The sequence below is a fragment of the Etheostoma spectabile genome, chromosome 5 (genome assembly GCF_008692095.1).
Source record: "Etheostoma spectabile isolate EspeVRDwgs_2016 chromosome 5, UIUC_Espe_1.0, whole genome shotgun sequence".
Classification (NCBI taxonomy): Eukaryota; Metazoa; Chordata; class Actinopteri; order Perciformes; family Percidae; genus Etheostoma; species Etheostoma spectabile.
Genome location: NC_045737.1, coordinates 32,597,239 through 32,615,769, shown reverse-complemented (window position 1 = coordinate 32,615,769; position 18,531 = coordinate 32,597,239). Strand labels below are relative to the sequence as shown.

Below are 18,531 nucleotides of genomic sequence, written 5' to 3'. Positions count from 1 at the left end.
CACTTTCAACACAATGTCCGACAATGAAATTGCGTTTCCTTCTTGGAACAAAACTGCTGAATTAGAAAAGCATTCATTATTTAAAATTTATATTTTAAAAACAATTATACAGTATAAGGTTTTAGCGGAATTTGAAGAGTAGCTAACCTTAGAGGTTTAAATTGTATTTATGAAATACGTCGAAAGTGCGTTACTCGTTGTTAAAATAGATAAATATTCAGCAAGTGGCAGGAGAGCTGCAGATGGTCCTTCTGTGTCTGTGTGTCTTTTTTACTTTACCCGGGGACAAAGTAAAAGCCACTCCGTTTTTCCTAACTGCCTATGAGTTTTTTATTACATATTCGTCGTCGTTTTTCTTTTTGCTGAATCATGTTAGTTACGTTAAGCTAGTCAAGCTAGCTAGCATTCTACAGTGGAGGAGGGGAAGAGCAGGGAGGACTCTAAGAATGTATCATGATGGCTTCAAATTCTGCAGTTGAAAGAGGTTTGAAAGGCATGTTTTTAGCTCCTTCTTGCCACATTTTAGCTGGACACTGATTTACACAACTCTAAGGCTACGCAAAGCTTCTGCAGCTAGCCAACAGTTAGCCATATTTCACATATTTCCTTTCCAGGGGACATTAAGTTAACTTAGCTAGTTAACTTAGCTCACTCTTCAGTTATTAGCTAGCTACAGTGGCTAGAATAAGTTTACACACCCAGGCTAAAGTTGATTTAAAAAGTGGAATGAAAAAACACATTTTGTAAATTGGAGATTGATTTTGAATTGAATGCCTTAATTCAAAAGAAATTGGAAAATCCAACCTTTTTAAGGACACTAATTTTCTTTGTGAATGAATAATGTATTGTATATAAATAAATGTTCTTCCTTAAAATACAGGGGCATAAGTATACACACCCCTATGTTAAATTCCCATAGAGGCAGGCACATTTTTATTTTTATTTTTTATTTTATAGGGTATTTGATATCATGGGGGGTTAGTTTGATTCCAAAGGCCAAGGGAACATTATCAGGATGCATAGTATCCTGGATCCATGAAATAACTGGCCTTTAAAAATCAAAATGTGCTGTACTTATGCCCCCTGTATTTACAATACATTATTCATCCACAAAGAAAATTGGTGTCCTTAAATGGTTGAAATTTCCTAATGTTTTTAATTAAGGCATTAAAATCAATTTCCAAAAGGTGTTTATTTTATTTCTCTTTTTAATCAACTTTAGCATTGGTGTGTAAACCTATTCTACGCACTGTAACTATATATTGATTCGATATAAGGGACACATTGGTGTTTTAGATTGGTCAAACCCAAAAACTATTAGTTTAATAATATATTTTAGAGAGTAATGTATTGTAGGACTGTGGAAAAAAACTAAAAAATGACTAAACCCCCCCCCCCCCCCCCCCCCTTATATCCAAACTACTGTATGTGTGTTTCTTTGGTAAAGTAGAAATTGTATTTTTGATATGTTGCAGAAAAACAGTTAACTAATGACATGTTTGTATTACTGAATAGTAACATGGCGTGAAGGTGACAGTTGTCTGGCTCCTGACCCAAGAGATGGCACCCTGCGAGAAACCACCATTAAGAGACTGACCTCCACCTCTCATAATAATGATACTACTGCATGGGTGGTATTCACTGACCATAATAAAGATGCAGAAGAAGAAGAAGAAGTGGAAGCTGTACCTGTCTCCAAACTCATGAGATCTGGCTTGACTCACCTCACCCAGGAGAAACCTTTGTTTCCCGGCAGCATCACAGACACTCGGCTATGTGTCACTTTAGAGTTGAGTGATGTTGATGGGGACAGAGTCCCCTACACTATCAACAGATACCTGAGGGATTACCAGAGAGAAGGAATTAGGTTTATATACAACAACTACATCTGTTCCAGAGGTTGTATACTGGGAGACGACATGGGCCTGGGAAAAACTGTACAGGTACAAAGTACATTAGCCGCACATTTACAGTATTTTATAATAATAATAATAATAATACATTTTATTTATAATGCCCTTTACATTTCACAAGGAAATCTCAAAGGGCTACAGTTAATAGGGAGTTGAAAACAGTTTCCAGAGTACGATAACAATTTACAAGCAATAATAAAACACCATAGAACTAAAATTAAAACAGTGACTGTTTAAAAGGCCTTTTGAAATAATAGTGTCTTTAGGCCCTTCTTAAAAATCTCCACAGTTTGTGGGGCCCTCAGGGACTCTGGGAGGGCGTTCCAGAACCGAGGGGCGACTGCCTGGAAAGCCCTGTCTCCCATTGTGGACAGTTTAGTCCTAGGTTGGAGCAGGCGATAGGTGGAGATGGAGGAGCGGAGGTTTCGTGAGGTGGTGTGTGGGGTGAGGAGTTCACTGAGGTAGGTAGGGGCAGTTCCATGAATGCACTGGTGGGTAAGTAGACAGATTTTGAACTGAATTCTTTGTTTAATGGGCAGCCAGTGGAGGGATTTCAGGACCGGGGTGATGTGATCATATTTGCGCCTCCTCGTCAGGACCCGGGCAGCGCAATTTTGAATATGTTGGAGTTTTTGCAGGCTCCTGCCAGGGGTCCCAACGAGAAGGGCATTACAGTAGTCCAACCTGGAGGAGACAAAAGCATGGATCAACTTCTCAGCATCTGGTTGGGAGAGGGAGGGGCGGAGTTTGGCAATGTTTTTGAGGTGAAGGAAGGAGACCTTACAAAGGTGGCGGATGTGGGTGTCAAATGTAAGATTTGAGTCTAGTCTGACTCCAAGGTTTGTAACAGAGGTAGACAGGGCGATGTGATGACCAAAAATGGATATACTGCTGAGGGAGGAGGACTGGGTTTGGTGTGGGGTACCGATCAGGATGGCTTCGGTTTTGCTGCTATTTAATTGAAGGAAGTTGTCAGACATCCATGCCCTTATCTCCTCCAGGCAAACCTGAAGTGCAGACGGTAAGACTGAGGGGGGTGTGGAGTCCATTTTTATGTATAGTTGAGTATCGTCTGCATAACAGTGGAATGAAACTTTGTGTTTATGGATGATGTGGCCAAGGGGTAGTAAATAGATGGTGAAAAGGGTTGGGGCGAGGACGGACCCTTGTGGCACTCCACAACTGACTGTGTGGGGTGATGATTGGGACTGACCTAGAGCCACATGCTCCGTCCTGCCTGTGAGGTAGGACTGGAACCAACTTAGTGTAGTCCCAGAGAGTCCTACCACAGACTGGAGACGGTGGAGCAAGATGTTGTGATCCACGGTGTCAAAGGCGGCCGACATTTTCAGAATTGTTCAAATGTCTGCATGCTTTCTTTACATGGCTGTCTCTCAATTTCATTCTCTCCACATCTTTGATCTCATGTAGGTCATTGGTTTCCTTGCTGCTGTGTTGCACAAAACAGGCACACGGCAGGACATCAACAACAACAGGCCTCAGTTTCTGCAGAGTCAGATACCCTCCAAGCAAAGTAAACCCAACAAAGTGGGTATTGAAATATGCTAGTTACATAAAGACTTTTTTAATCATAAAATACCAGTTGCATTACATCAAGTGTTGCAACAGTGTAAATCTTCAGATATGAATATTGATTTGTCATCCAAACAATTTCGGTGTTTCCATGATCTGGTCTAGGTGTTCCTCATTGTGGCCCCACTGTCAGTGCTTTACAACTGGAAAGATGAACTGGACACATGGGGTCACTTCCAGTGTGTGGTGGTCCACGGGCTGAAGAAAGAGGAGGAGTTGGCTCGCATCAAAAAGGGACGCGTTGAGATCGCCCTTACTACCTATGAGACTCTGCGCCTTTGCCTGGATCAGTTTAATAAGTAAAAACCGCGCTCAACATTCACAAGCAACAACCACATCATAAATTACATGTTTTCTGTGTACATGTATTCAGTTTCTTTCTAAAATATATTATAAGTTAGTTTCTGTACATGCTTTTTTCTGTGACTAAAATATACCCCCCTCCCCCCTCCTGCAGCATAGACTGGTCTGCTGTGTTTGTGGATGAGGCCCACAAGATAAAGAATCCAAACTCTCAGATCACTCAGGCCATGAAGGATCTGAAATGTAAGGTCAGAGAGCTTTATGTTTGTGTTATTGTTTCATAATACTATTACCAGTGTGTTACTAGACTCTACACTCTAGCAGTCCTCATCTCTGCTTTGCATTTGGACCATGGTTTTGATGCTAGCTTTGCACTTACATATTTTCATCAGATCAGAGTTGGCCTCACTGGCACCATCTTACAAAACAACCTTGAGGAGCTGTGGTGTGTCATGGACTGGTAAGTTAAAGGAATACGCCACCGTTTGTTGAAATAGGGCTTATCACGGTCTCCCCTAGCTGTAGATAGGTGGGCCAGTGCATTTTTGTCTCAGTGCATGCATTGTTTCAGTCCGGTGCAACCCCGGCGGCGCCAGTGCTAGTTAGCTTAGCGTAGTGATTGGAATCCTATGTAGCCGGTTAGCATGTTGTAAATAAAAGTGAGCCAACAAAAAAACAACAACAACCTAATTACTTTTTGTGCCCTGCGTATTTACAACAAGTACAAATAGCAATGCAGATTAAGACTTGTCTGTTTCCTAGGCAGATATTGATTTGGGACTATATTGGGTGGAAGGACAGCCAAAGCACTGCTACATGGCACCGAGATGTCATGCAGCAACTCTGTGTGAGTATAGGTCTAATGTGGGTCGATCTGTCCACGCGTCATGTTTACAGTAATCACTTACTCTGTGGACAGCTTTTTATTGAGTCCATTCGGGGCTTTTCACAGTTGACTTTATCAGACCAAAAAAAGTTGAGACTGCAGGATGCCTCACGTCCTCCGGCTGTTGAGTGATTGCAACCTCCTCCTCCTCCTCCTCTCGTTCTAGTTCTCTCACAAACTCCGCCACGTTCATCTCCATGTTCATTGCCATTCACCGTCTACTGTAAGAAAAATAGACAGCTATTTGGGGGGGAAGTTGGGGGCTTTAAGTTGCTGCTTTATCTCTGCGCCCATGTAGCAGTGCTTCGGCTGTGCTTCCACCCAATATAGTCCCAAGTCAATATCTGCCTAGGAAATCGTCTAGTTGTTGTTGTTGTTGTTGTTTTTTTGTTGGCTCACTTTTACTCACAACATGCTATCCGGCAACATAGGATTCCATTCACTACGCTAAGCTAACTAGCGGCGGTGCTGCCAGTGTTGCACCGGACTACAACAATGCATGCAAAAAATACGTTGGCCCACCTATCTACAGCTAGGGAAGACAGTGATAAGCCCTATTTCAACAAACGGTGACATATTCCTTTAGGAGACTTTTATATTACAACACATTTGTCCTTTGCATATTTGAAAGCACATTTCACAAATGTCATCCCTATAATGGAAGCAATGTGATTGCAATTTACAACTTTTTGCTGAAAAAAGGTCTATTACATATTCATCTACTTTTTTATTATATTTAGGGCCATACCTGGTTGTCTTGGCAGCCTAGGACATTTCAAGAACAGTATTTCAGATCCGATTGAGCAAGCTCAGAGGCACAGTGCAACCAAACGTGCCCTAGCTACAGGGAGGAAGACCGTCAGAGCCCTGGTGAGGAAGATTTCCAAGTGGTTCCTCAGAAGGACTAAAGCTCTCATTAAGGAACAACTGCCTAAGAAGGATGACCGGGTAAGATTGTTGAAGTCCAACTAGGCCTTCAACCTCTAAGGTCCATTCTGTCTAAAAGCAACCCTCAAATAAAGCGTGTGTTGTGTTTTCTGCAAAGGTGGTGTATTGCTCTCTGACAGACTTTCAGCAGACTGTGTATCAGACAGTGCTGGACACTGAAGATGTGATGTTGATGCTGAGGTCTTCAGAGAAATGTGACTGTCAAAGTGGACGCACCCGGGGAAGATGCTGCTATGATGTTAGTTCACCCCTTTAACCATTGTGTGCCTTTTGTATGCTGTGTGTTGTTATGTGTTAAACTTAATTGTAATGGTTGAGCTGTATGTGCTTTTATGTGAGTGTTTTTTTTTAGATGTCACTCAACACACTTCCCTTGAATCAAAAAAACATGATGTAAAAATTAGCTTTGTGTGATTTAGGTGTACAGTTTGCATTCTAATTTTTAAATATAGTGTACTGCAATGAAATTCGAAACACTACATTGGAGTCTGTTACCATCGTCCAATGGAACCTTTCATTGTTGCATTTGAATAACATTCATGCAAAATGTTGATATGCTTGAAAACGTAAACATTGAGCCCTCAAATAATATCTTTTTTTTATTATTGTAGACAAACTCAGAAGGGGCACAAATGAAGGCGTTGTACTTTAGTTACTTGGCCATATTGAGGAAGGTTGCCAACCATGCAGCACTGCTTCAGTGCACTGCAGGCACCAGCAAGAAACAGGTAGAAACACGTTGTCCTACTGACCTACTATACTTGTTCATTAGAGCTATATCCTGGACTGTTTTTGCAGACTTAAGTTCATACTCTCTGGTGTATTTGGTTCACAATGTCAGATTTGTTTCTTCCAGGAAAAGTATGTGGGTGGCATCTGTGCAAAGGTATTCCAAAAGTTTCCAGACTTTGTGCAGAGATGCAAAGACGAAGCATTTGAGGCCTTATCGGACCCGATGTACAGTGGAAAGATGAAGGTATGATTTGGGAAGAAAGACTCAGTCACCTGCTCATTACAGCTTGTTTCAGTGTGGGTGAACATATCTGTGTTCCTCTCAGGTTTTGCAGAAGCTGCTGAAACATTACCTGCAAAGGAGAGACAAAATACTTATTTTTTCTCTCTCAACCAAGGTAAGAGCTGTGTTTTTGTGGGTACTTTGTGTTTATTGAAATCAAAATATTTTGTGTCCGTGTGTTTGCTCGTGTGAGTTCAGATATATATTGTGTGAGAGTTGGATGAGCAGCATGGCGCGATTTTTTTCCCTGTTGAAAACCTCCTTGACGCTCACAGTGATGTAGTTTAAAGGGGAAGTATGCTTTTTGGTTTTAGAGCTTCATCCCAGGTCTTATCCATTCAGCCTTTCAATACAACAACAGACTTGAATGAACACTCTTAGTTGCCACTGCTGTTGGATATAGGTGGGGGAAATCCATACAGCATGGTATCGCGATATTTTCAGTGGCAATACTGTAGCAATATACAGGTGCCAAGTACCGATCTTTTATTATATACGTGTTGGTCAGTTTGTCTGCTTGCCAATCACATTTTGCAACAACAAAATTAAAGTGATATGAGCAAACAGAGAAATGTATCTTTTTAGATAAAACAGATGTTGACAAAGTTTCCTTTTGGGGACATCATTTGAAATTGGGAAAAATTAGAAGTTGGAAAAAAGGTTATAAATTGCAATGTTCAAAATCACAATAATATCGTATCGTGGTATAAGTATTGTCATGATATCCTATCGGGAGGCGTCTGGTGATTCCCACCCCTACTATTGGAGCATATTACTTATTTAGAATAATAGTTACTGGAGACATTTTTATCCTCATGAAATAAATTAATAGGTAAGCCTAGTACAACTAAGTGCATGTGTATTATACATATTTTTCACATTATCATCCCAAACCCACATTCCCTTAAGTGAGGGCTGCTTTGAGCCTACCAGATAATTCTCCCCCCCCCCCCCCGCATACTTGTTTGATGATATTGTGAATTGATGACAAAAACGGAAAAATAATAGTAATTAACAATAAAAATAATTAAAGAAATGATTAATAATAAAGTAAAAATGAGTGAGGTTGTATTTTGATGGCCTGTGTTTTGCTTTTTTAAGAATCATAGAGCCCATACCATAGAAATAAAATAGCCAAAATAGTTTTGATTGTGCAAGACTCTGTATTACTCGTATATTAAATCTCTAAATATACATGCCTGGCGGTATTTAAAAAAAATATTATAATAATTGTTTGTCTAGTTGTTGCATTTTTGTCATTCAAATCTCTTCAACCTTAACCATGAGTGAATTTACGCAATAGATGTAGAGTTTCCATTTTTACACATCGTCCATGTTAAACCCTTGACAGTTGTTTGTTGTTTTTTGAAACCGTCAGCTGTTAGATGTGCTGGAGAGCTACTGCATGGCAGAGGGGCTGGACTACAACAGGTTGGACGGAGCCACCAAATCCAAAGACCGAATGCAGATTGTCAGAGAGTTCAACAACTCCACTCACATCAACCTCTGCCTGGTTTCCACCATGTTAGTAGAACTATAACAAATGTGATAGAGAAGAAGTGTTTTCATAGATTTTAAGCCTGTAGTGGAGCTTTCTTTTCAGTGAGTGCTTACTTTAAACATATTCAAAACCTTCAATCTGCTGATAATTGACTCTGTTCCGTCAGGGCGGGTGGTCTTGGTCTTAACTTCATAGGGGCCAATGTGGTAGTGCTCTTTGACCCCACATGGAACCCAGCCAATGACCTGCAAGCTATTGACAGGTAGGTTGTGGGCCATATCTTAACTTAACGCAGCGCAGCAGCACGCACACATGCAAAAGATTACAAAGAAAAATATTACGGTGCAAATCTGCCATCCTAATAGCAATGCGCTAAGGTACAAATGCACCTGGCTGTTAGAGTGAATGGGAGATGACACTCTGATTGCTTTATTGCATGTTAGGCCCAAAACACACCAATGAATTAATGAAGACACAGAGGACAACCCTTTTGGACCATGCGCCCTGTCACACGGACCCTTTTTTCCGCCGTCAAACTAACAAAAGTGGATTTGGACATGCCCCATGCTGCACCATGCGCTTCACGCCATGCCCTTAGAACGCTAAAATAGGGCCGCTATTCATGTTCTGTGTTGATATGTTTGTGTCTCTCTCAGGGCATATCGTATTGGCCAGTGCAGGGATGTGACTGTTCTTAGGCTGATCTCATTGGGGACTGTAGAAGAGGTTATCTACCTTAGACAAGTTTACAAACAGGTACCACACACACACATTAAAGAATAACAGAGTAATACTGAAATGCTACAATAACTGTTTGTTCTACGTCTGACACAAGTTAATTTCTTGACAATGCTTTCTAATGTGAGCTCAGTGCTCTGTGTTAGTATCTCTATAAGCACCTATCTGCACCTTGACTCCCATCTTCCAGCAATTGCAGTGCTCGGTTGTGGGGAAGGAGAGTGCGCGGCGGTACTTCGAGGCAGTGCAGGGGCATGGTGTCCATAAGGGGGAGCTGTTTGGGATCAAAAACCTCTTCAGGCTGCAGACCCAAGGGACATGCCTCACCCGCAAGATACTAGAGGTTAGATAGCTTACACACCTTTTACTGTGTGATTGATGATGTGTTCTACTGTAGTGTACTGCCTCAACTCACCTCATCCCTCTGATTCATATCCCGGTTAAAATACAAGTTCTTTGGAATTTTCTCTTAAAGCATGTGTATAACCACATGAACTAGTAATGGAAGCCCTTAACTAGTTTAATGTAGGAATAAAGGAGGCATGTTGCACTTACTGTAATTTCCTTTGAATATTAGAACATCAGTTAAACATCTAAAACACTTAAATGTATGTCGTATACTGCCTCAAACAAATGAAAACTAAAAGATACGAGAATCTTTTGTTGATGATTGTGACATCATTAAATTGATGTACAATGAAATGGTGTTTCATGATAAATGTAATGTTTTGATAAATGTGTGTCACACTTTTCCTCTTCCTGTCAGCGAGAAGGACGAGTGGAGGCCGGTGTAATGACCAGCAGCACACACACAGGCGAAGAGAAAGAGGAGGAGACAAAGGGACTTAGCGTGAGTAACTCTGCCGTTCTCAGAGACCCAGAACACTAGGGCCACTATCTTCCCATCCCTCACTCCGTCTTCTCTCCCGGGCGGCCCACTCATCCTCCTGTTCCCACGTGAAAGAAGGGCTACCTCAAACAGGGACCTTCCTGTCTGTCAGTCAACCTACTCTTGCAATCTCATTTGAGCTCAAACTCTTTTTCTTTGTTGCTTCCATGATTCTTCTTTGTCTTGTGATCTTCCTGTTCTTCTAAGGGGTTTATTCCAAAATGCCCCATGTCAAAATGAAACAAATGATGTTACTTACTTAAATATAGAACAAGGATAAAGTAATAATCTGGCCATTATCTTTCTTGTCAGTATCACACTGCAGTTGTCTTTAAAGGTGACTGTTAAATGTTTTTATATATGTGTGTGTGTGTGGTGTGTGTGTGTGTGTGTGTGTGTGTGTGTGTGTGTGTGTGTGTGTGTATATGTATGTATGTGTATATATATGTGTGTGTGTATATGTACAGTATGTATGCATGTGTGTGTGTGTGTGTGTGTGTGTGTGTGTGTGTGTGGTGTATATATATATATATATATATATAGCTGATTACACTACTTTTGTGTCACCCAATCATCGTCCTCTAACTGAAACTCTCCCTTGATGTAGTGTATTTGCCAAACTGTGATTGTTTGCGATATACTGAACATTAGCCAAGTATTTTCAGTTCCAAGTGAGGTTTTGATAATTCTTTTGTCGTGCAAACCTGTTTGAATCAGTTGTAACTGGCTGAAATGAAGCTTACCGCTGCTCCTGTTCTCCGTCAATGTGAGAACTTCAAACCTTTTTCAGAAACCATTTCAAGCACACATGTCATGAGTATTTAACATTTTTAAAAGTGTAATAGATTTCAGCAGAGACTTTAAGGCCATGGCTTACCAAAACATCAAATTTTTACACTCAATTCTTTGCATTTCAGTACAAGATGAGGTTCTCTTTCTGCCTCTGACTTTCTCTCTGATGTTGTGTGAAACAGCTGGATGTAATTTCTTGCATGTCCTAATGGAAGGAGCAGACCACACCGACGCCTATCTTCTGCTTTTCAGCTATTTATTTACACAGTGATACTCCTTATCGTCCTGTTCCCAGCCAGGTCCTTTTTACATGGATGCTTTGCCACTGAGGCCCTTTAGAGTCTTTCAAAAATACAGAATACGCTGGGGTGCCTTGACACGCAAAGAGAGTCTGGGGGCGTGTAAGCACGCACATGCACAACTGGGGAAGAGTCATCTAGTTGGCATATTTGTGAAATTAGAATCACAGTTGGTGGTCGCTCCCATAAAGGCTCATTCATGTAACTCCAGGAAATGTTATGACCCCAGCGTTTTGTTCATATTACATCATGCTAAGGGCATAAACCAAATAGTATTATGATTTATTGTAACTAACATCTGTTCTGTATTACTCAATTGCATCTCACATGGGCTTGTCCACTGAAAGATGGCATGAACAAAGGAAGTTAGGAATTTGTAGCCCATTTGTGCTCTTTTGCAACTAAATCTTTGTCACACAGTGAATATGTGTGTTTTTTTTAAATGTAATTGTTATTTCTTTTCATACAACCTACCTTGTACCACTTTCTATGGCAGTCTGTCCCTACTTTTCTTGAGCCGTTTCTACTGTTTTATTTAAGGAACCTGGAGATTCTTCCGCTACAATTGGCCCAGTAACGAATGATGAACCAGCCAAGGACAACAAAAGTGCATCAAAGGTCCCCAGAGGGGTGTTGGACTTCAGCAGTGGGAGTGAAGAGGATGAGGAGGAGCAGGGTCTTAAGAGGAAAGCGTCAAAGCCCAGTGCAGTGGATGGCAACAAGGGTGCGAATGCTGCCACTGGTCCTGGTCGAATGAGTCTTCTCCAGCACGGTTTCTCCAGGCTCCTGGAAATGGTCAAAGAAAAACCAGAGTTGGTAGAAGGGGACAGTAGTCCAGGGTCCGAAAGCCCCCATGAGGAAGATGCGGAGGGTCAAAAGACTGAAAGGACCTCCTCTGGCATCTGCAAGAGCTCCAATATAGGAAATGGTGCGGCAACAATAACCTGGGAGATCTCTAGCAGAGAAGATGGGGAGAATGGAGATGCAAGGAGACAAGAAAGGGTGTCTCTGTTGAAACACAGTACTGATGCTTTAAGAAACACAAAGGGCCTGGAAATTACAGTAGATGAGGAGAGTGTTGAAAATTCCTCAGCAGAAACGAAGAAACTTATCAAGCTCAAAACTCAAGTTCCGAAAGTGCGCTGCTTTGATGGTTACTCCGATGAATCCGAGGATATGGACATAGAGGCAAAAACGGGGCCCAAGAAGGACGCTTTCAAATCACATTGTAGAGGAGGTGACCGTGGGAGAGAGAGGTTGGACCACAACAGAAAGAGGGAATGTGCAAGGGTTAGGCGCAAGGCCAGATCCAAATACACTGAAGACATAGACACCTTCACATCATCCTCAGAAGATGAACACACTCCTGTTAAGAAAGGGCGATCTACAGGATGTCACTTCACATCTCCACATACAGAAAGATCCCGAGTTGAGTTGCCAAAAAATGGTCAAAGAGCTGCAACAACCGACAGGACAGAGAGACAAGCAGGGATGTGCAAAGGTGTTTCATTTACAAGTCTGAAAAATCAGACATCCTTGGCGTCCAAAGAAAACGATGGAACTATCGACAGTGTGCTAGGTCAGACACAGTACCTATTTTGATATGCCAAACGATTTTTTTATTAACATAAATTCAACATTTATAATGTATATTTCCATCTAAAGGGGGTGTACACGAGGTGGTGTACACCCACTCTAACCAGCGAGTGGTGGGCGGCAGCAAAGCAGAGGAGAGGATCAGTAGAGCCGCTGTACGAGACGTGTTTGAGCGCAAGATGTACTCTCAGCTCCCGGCCAATCACCTTTTAGGAACCCAGGAGGTACATTGGTCTGGTTCAGTGATTGTTCAAACATAATATTGCGGTTGTATCTTGCTATCCCAAATTAGATTAGATAAATTGAGTTACATTTGACTTTGGAACTTAACAGGAATGCATTTTTCCAGAAACAGTGATAGGATTACTCAATAATCCACTGGCCTCCCTGTAAACTGTGTCAGTTAGACCTGTTTTCTACCAAAGTGTGTCTGGCAATTGCACATTGGTATGTAGAATAAGGCTTGCAGCACTGTATCAGACACATGCTCACTATGACATGAGAGCATCTGTAAACACATACTGTTCTTAGTAGTGCTTGATGAGTAGCAGCAGTGTAGGTTACCTCTATTAAACTTGGCAAAATATCTTTAAAAAAGTGGTTCATAATGAGGTTTGTGGACTACTGTGGGTTACATTTTCTTGATTTTTGGATTAGAAGTGTTTGACTTTAAAGTGTAATTATTTGGCATCTTACCAATCTTTTGTTTGATTGCATCAGAGCCTGACAGCGAGCCCACCAGACAGTCAGTCTTGCCCATCTACTGCCAGACTTGAGGAGCCCAGTGTGCACCAGCCGGTCACTTACACCAACAAAAGTGTGCATCACACCAGACACACCGCTTTCATCATTGGAGAGACTCCCCAGGCCATATGCAGGTACTGAAAGAGTGTCAGAGGAGGTGAGGTGAAAAAAAAGAACAGGGGCGATAGCAGTTAGGATAATGCAAAACAATCTGTAAAGGAAGAGATAAAAAAGAGCGGGTTGCAGCACATGAGATGATGGATTTACCATTCACACGACTAAAAGATAGTATGGTAGAAAAGGAAAAAAAGACATGGGTTGACATAGTGAAGGAGAATGAATGACTTAAGATAAAGGGGCCTCCATGGTTTGAATGAGAATAAATCAGGCCAGTGGAGGAAAGGGGGTGTAAAGAGTGAATTGGAAAGAGAGGAATTCCTGGCAGTGTAGGGAATTGTGTGTGTGTGTGTGTGTGTCTGGCCATAGACCACCTCTGAGCTTTCCCTTCCACCTATATTTCCCAGCATCATGCCAACGATTACCCACTTATGTTCAGGCTCAACAGTGCAGGAGTTTTCCCCTTCACAACCACAGCCCTTCTGAGACGTACCAAAATTGGTCGCCCGAGGACTTTAAAACCCACACTGATATACAGCACACGCAAATCCTCACAAGCGTTTACGCACATATACAGACACACAGTACTCAAATACACACCTCTGTCCCGCTGCATCACCTCCACCCCCTGAATTCCCAAACACTTCTACAGACACCTTTATGAATAGATAGAAAAAGATTGTATCTCTGCCCAGAGGCTCACCAGGGAGTGAAAATACAGACTTGTTACATTTATACCCTCTCAATTAACTTTGCTGTTTAATGTTTTAAATCCACATGCACGTGGTGTTTCACTGCTTTTACTTTTATTTATTGTTTTTCCAGTGAAAGCCACAAATGGTAAAAATACCACCATATTGCTTCTCTACCACCAGTGACTTTGAAGTGTTCCTGTCCCCGAGTCTGGTTATACCAATGTTTTAATGACTTGGAGCTCAGGAAAAACCTCATTCTGCAAATGGGGTCTGGATATGGGGCTGAAAATGTGGAGAGCTATTCATCTTAGGCTAGGTCTGACAGACCCACGGAATATCTGATTAGTAGTATAGAATAGACTGTGTTTTTTAAAGACAATGTTATTTGTGTGATTTAAAGTACCTTACTGTATACTCACATGTGCCAAATTCCAGCCATGTACTAACTGTACGTGTGTAAATATGGTGATAAATTCACAAAATATTAGCAGGTGATATTAGTTATAAAAACATACACATTTTTCTGTTTCCAAAATGTTTTTTCACAATCCTTTCTGTCTTTGTGTCCTTTGCTCGTGTGTAGGCAGCAGCTGGAGGAAATGGCAGAAACATTCAAATTTCCCTCCGTCCATCAGTTTGCAGTGGAGATACTTAGAGGAAACTCAACCCAGAGACTGGCCTGGCTACGACGGTATTACACTGCTCTGAACCACCCAGACCTGGCCAACACAGTCACAAACAACTTCCCACAACCTGATTCAGCACAGACCTGCTCCTCTTTAACTACTACCTCCTTAACATCCACCATAACGGCCGCAAAATCTCACACACATACCAAAACCCCACAAAAGCATGTTCCAAAAGCTAAGCAGAAGCCTAAAGACACTCATAAGAATACTGAAACTAAAACTAAGCCTGAAACCCTGCCAAACAACGTTTCCGTACCACAGAAAAAGTCTAGACACCCACAAGATGTTATTCCCGAACCCCAGACAAAGCGTAGATACGCACAAAAAAATGTTCTATCACCCCAGAAAAAGCAAAAGATCCCACAAAAGAATGTCCTAGAACCCTTTAATGATGTACCGAGCCTTGAGTCCGAGGAGCAGGACGAGCCGGTCTGCGGTGCCAGAGGACATAAGAGGACAAAGAGGGGTAGTGTTTCTAGTTCTGGAGCCTTCAGAGCTGGTGGTGGTCTTGGCTTGGATCAGGCCAGCAGCAGTGGTCTGGGGTCTGGGGAGGCTGCTGCTTTGCTAAACTGCACAGACAGAGATATCCCTTCTTCTCCGGACCTCAGCCATGGCAGGTCCACCGCATTATCCAAACCCACAACACAGGGGAGGGAGCAGAAGAAAAAATCGCCTTCAAGAACCAGTGCAACTTTTCAAGGCCAGAGTGAAACACGTCAGACCTCCTCTCCTCCTGTGCAGGCCGCATCCACCTCCAGTCATCGTTCCTACCTCACAGATTTGATAGGAGACACCTCAATCCTCGATGATCTGTTCAAACCCAAACCCAGGGGTGCACAGCAGAGAGGCACCCCAAACACACCCCCTGCTCACTCCTCCGTGTCAGTGAGCACAGGTTTCACCACACTACCTCCATCTCCATCCAAAATCCCTCTCCAAACTGATTCTGGTTTAGCAGGCCTCACAGACTCCTTGTCCTCTCCAAACTCAAACAAATCACGTGCACACCCGGTGGTCTCAAAGGGCAGTCGCAAAGACTTCTGGGACATCTTGAATGAGGGGAATGAGGAGAGCATCAACAGGTTAACAGATCCAGCAGAAGTGCAGAGGGTTTGCGTCAACACTAACTTTGCAGCAAGAGGTAGGTCTGGAGAAGAGGACAGCAAGAGTCTCTGGAAGACTAATGAGAAGTTCCTGTGGAAAAAATAATACAGGCGGAAGAGAGAGAGTCTTTTTATTTCTGCAGGTTTTCCTGCCTCACATCTTATTTTATTAGTTTAAAATCTCAATTTTTACCTTCTTTTTATTTACTCTAATAATTTATATTTGTCTTAATTGAATTAGGAAGTTACTAATGCTGACTGTTACTCGAATAAACAGAGTTAGTCACTTCGGGAATTCAAACCTTTGTATATTTTATGGAAGTTATTGCTTTATTTTCAACATTTTCTTACCTAACCCATACAACCCCTGGAGCAGCACTCTGTCATCACAGAGGCATTTACCCATGTATAAAAAAAGTGGGAAAATTCAAGCCCAAACTGATCACAATGGTAATGGAAAGGAGGAAGAATTATGACTAAAAAAGTCATTAAAAAAAGTCATGTCCAGGCATACAAGGTTGGTTACAAAAGGTGATAAAAGGCCTTTTAATTAACAGGGTAAGACATTGAAAAACAAAACGGATCGGCTGGGCCCCCCTCGGGGTGGGACTAAAAATTTTTATTTTCAATTTTTTCCCCTTTTTTAAAAACGCCTTTTATCATTTTTTCAAACCCAACCTTTGAGTCCCGGGAATTTTTAAATTCTTCCTCAATTCTGTGAACTTTATTCCCTTCCATGAGAACCGGTGGTTAAAAGGATACAAGAAGCACTTTTCTTTTTTTTCTTTAAAAACACATGGAAATTTAAAATAGAAATTTGGGCGTCACTAACCAAAAAAAAGAATTTTCTCACATTTGGAAGCAAAATCTCAAATGCTTGCTTTTTCCTTTAAGAAAAACATCAAGGGGAATCAAAAACATTTCAAAAGAATTATTGGATCATAATTGTTTCAGGCCCAATGTTTTCCAATGTTCTATAAAAATAGGTAAACGGAACATAATATATAAATGTGTGTATACCTCTTTTGTGCAGATGTACTTAAAGGTCAGGGCAAAGCTCCTTTTCTGCAATGAAAGTTTTTTAAATGGATGACAGAAAAACCAACCAGGCTTGGCCAAACGATTTGGGTAAAAGACTGACACCAGGGGCTGTGTGGCCCTCAGAGATATCACTTAAAACTCCCTAATGGCTGTTATGTCTCTGTCACCCTGAACACCTCATTGCTTCCCCCATTTGGGGAATTTTGAGTGGGGAAGGGCCCGGGATAGCCTTAGGCTGGTCAGTTGCGCTACAACCCGGGCCCCCGGGGTGGAAGTGCTCGCTATTAGGAAAATAAGCGTTGAAGACTTAGTGGACCGGGGGAAGAAATGGAAGTTTCCCCCCCGTCCCTTATCCTCCCTCACATCTTAAAAGGGTTTTGAATGGTGACGAAACATTTGCATGCCCAAAAGGCAAAAACAACTTGTAACACATCAAACTCATAGCTGAGCTGTAATGTGAATACAAAGGGAGCCTTCTTTTGGGGGCATGGAAAGAGTGCGCGTGCAGTGCGCACCCACAGCGGGTTTACCTCTTTCAGCTGTTTATGAAGGAAAAGAACCCAAAAAGAGCTGCATTTTGAAATTTGTGTTTGTTAGCGAAATGAGAAAGTGCTGATAGTTATCAACAAACAAGAGAAAGGACTACGTGCCTCAACAGAACATGCAGCTCGGTATGTAGTGTGTGGTGGGCTGGTGTGTGCAGTGCTGAACCTTTTGGGGGAGATCATGGGCAATCTTTACCAATTACGAGGAAACGTCACACCTGTTTTAAACACCAGGAAGGAAGGGGAAAAAAAAAGCCCTTTCTCTTATCCCAACCCCCAAACCCTTCCCTCTCTGCTTTTCTCTTTCTGTTTCACCCACAACTGAGCTTTGCAGATCCCTATCTGTCTCTTTGTGGTCATAGTCTGGTTCATGTGAGATAGCAGAAAGGCTTAGCATTTTAATACCCCAAAAGGTTACAAATTTATTGACGGGTTGTGGCTATCGAGGCCCGCTTCAGGGTCGTGGAGCAAAGCGTCCTTCCAAATGTAACTGTACTTCTGTCGAGGGTCTCAAGTGAGACATACAAACCCGCTAGTGATCATTTATTTCCCAACAGGGTTAATTTTTTTGTATTCAATTTGGGCCTAAATCGAAGAAGTCATGAGAAATACCACCAAAGAGACGGTGTGTTTTTCCAGTTCTCCCATTAGTGTCTCCTCTCTGTGTCAAGGGCAGGGTGAGACGTCTGTTTATAGTTCCTGTCACCATAACCTGGGTGCATGTGAGTCTGTTATAAACTGGACACTCAGACGGGGCGGCTCTGGCAATGTAGGTTTATTTGAAGAAGTCAGATTGTGACACGTCGTTTGATTGGTTTTGTAAAAAGCTGTGAATGAGTTGCTGACCTGGGGCCTCCTGTCATCTTCGGCTCAGGTTTCCACACATTCACTCTGCAATGTGTTAGGAAGGTCTGCAGACTGTCTCTGATTAAGAACTAGCTCTTGTACAAGTGACTAAAACAATTAAGCTGCTTTAACATTACATATCCATGACTAAATAAGAAAAGTTAAATAGTAGTCATATCTTAAAGTCAGTGAAATAGAAAGTTGATCCTTTATCCTTTGTCTCTGTGTTAATTGTTCTGTTATCTCTTGCAATATGACAAATATATACATTTGTGAGT

General features: G+C 41.9%; 1 protein-coding gene across 2 annotated transcripts in view; it reads left to right on the top strand.

The window, feature by feature from the left end:
* Positions 1–212: 212 nt before the first annotated feature.
* Positions 213–18,531, top strand: part of ercc6l2 (excision repair cross-complementation group 6-like 2) — a 32,140-nt gene continuing 13,821 nt past the window's right edge. Inside the window, exons 1-20 of one of the 2 annotated variants that reach the window (XM_032515122.1) lie at positions 213–484; positions 1,516–1,943; positions 3,345–3,461; positions 3,612–3,805; positions 3,964–4,057; positions 4,202–4,269; positions 5,436–5,643; positions 5,741–5,881; positions 6,255–6,371; positions 6,500–6,619; positions 6,702–6,773; positions 8,037–8,182; positions 8,326–8,421; positions 8,816–8,915; positions 9,088–9,240; positions 9,664–9,747; positions 11,418–12,456; positions 12,543–12,697; positions 13,194–13,351; positions 14,613–15,946. In XM_032515122.1, the coding sequence (XP_032371013.1) occupies positions 454–484; positions 1,516–1,943; positions 3,345–3,461; positions 3,612–3,805; positions 3,964–4,057; positions 4,202–4,269; positions 5,436–5,643; positions 5,741–5,881; positions 6,255–6,371; positions 6,500–6,619; positions 6,702–6,773; positions 8,037–8,182; positions 8,326–8,421; positions 8,816–8,915; positions 9,088–9,240; positions 9,664–9,747; positions 11,418–12,456; positions 12,543–12,697; positions 13,194–13,351; positions 14,613–15,927 (4,836 nt within the window). In that variant the 5' untranslated portion in view covers positions 213–453 and the 3' untranslated portion in view covers positions 15,928–15,946. Of the gene's footprint in view, positions 485–1,515; positions 1,944–3,344; positions 3,462–3,611; positions 3,806–3,963; positions 4,058–4,201; positions 4,270–5,435; positions 5,644–5,740; positions 5,882–6,254; positions 6,372–6,499; positions 6,620–6,701; positions 6,774–8,036; positions 8,183–8,325; positions 8,422–8,815; positions 8,916–9,087; positions 9,241–9,663; positions 9,748–11,417; positions 12,457–12,542; positions 12,698–13,193; positions 13,352–14,612; positions 15,947–18,531 lie in introns of those variants that run through there. The other variant, XM_032515123.1, reaches the window with a different exon arrangement.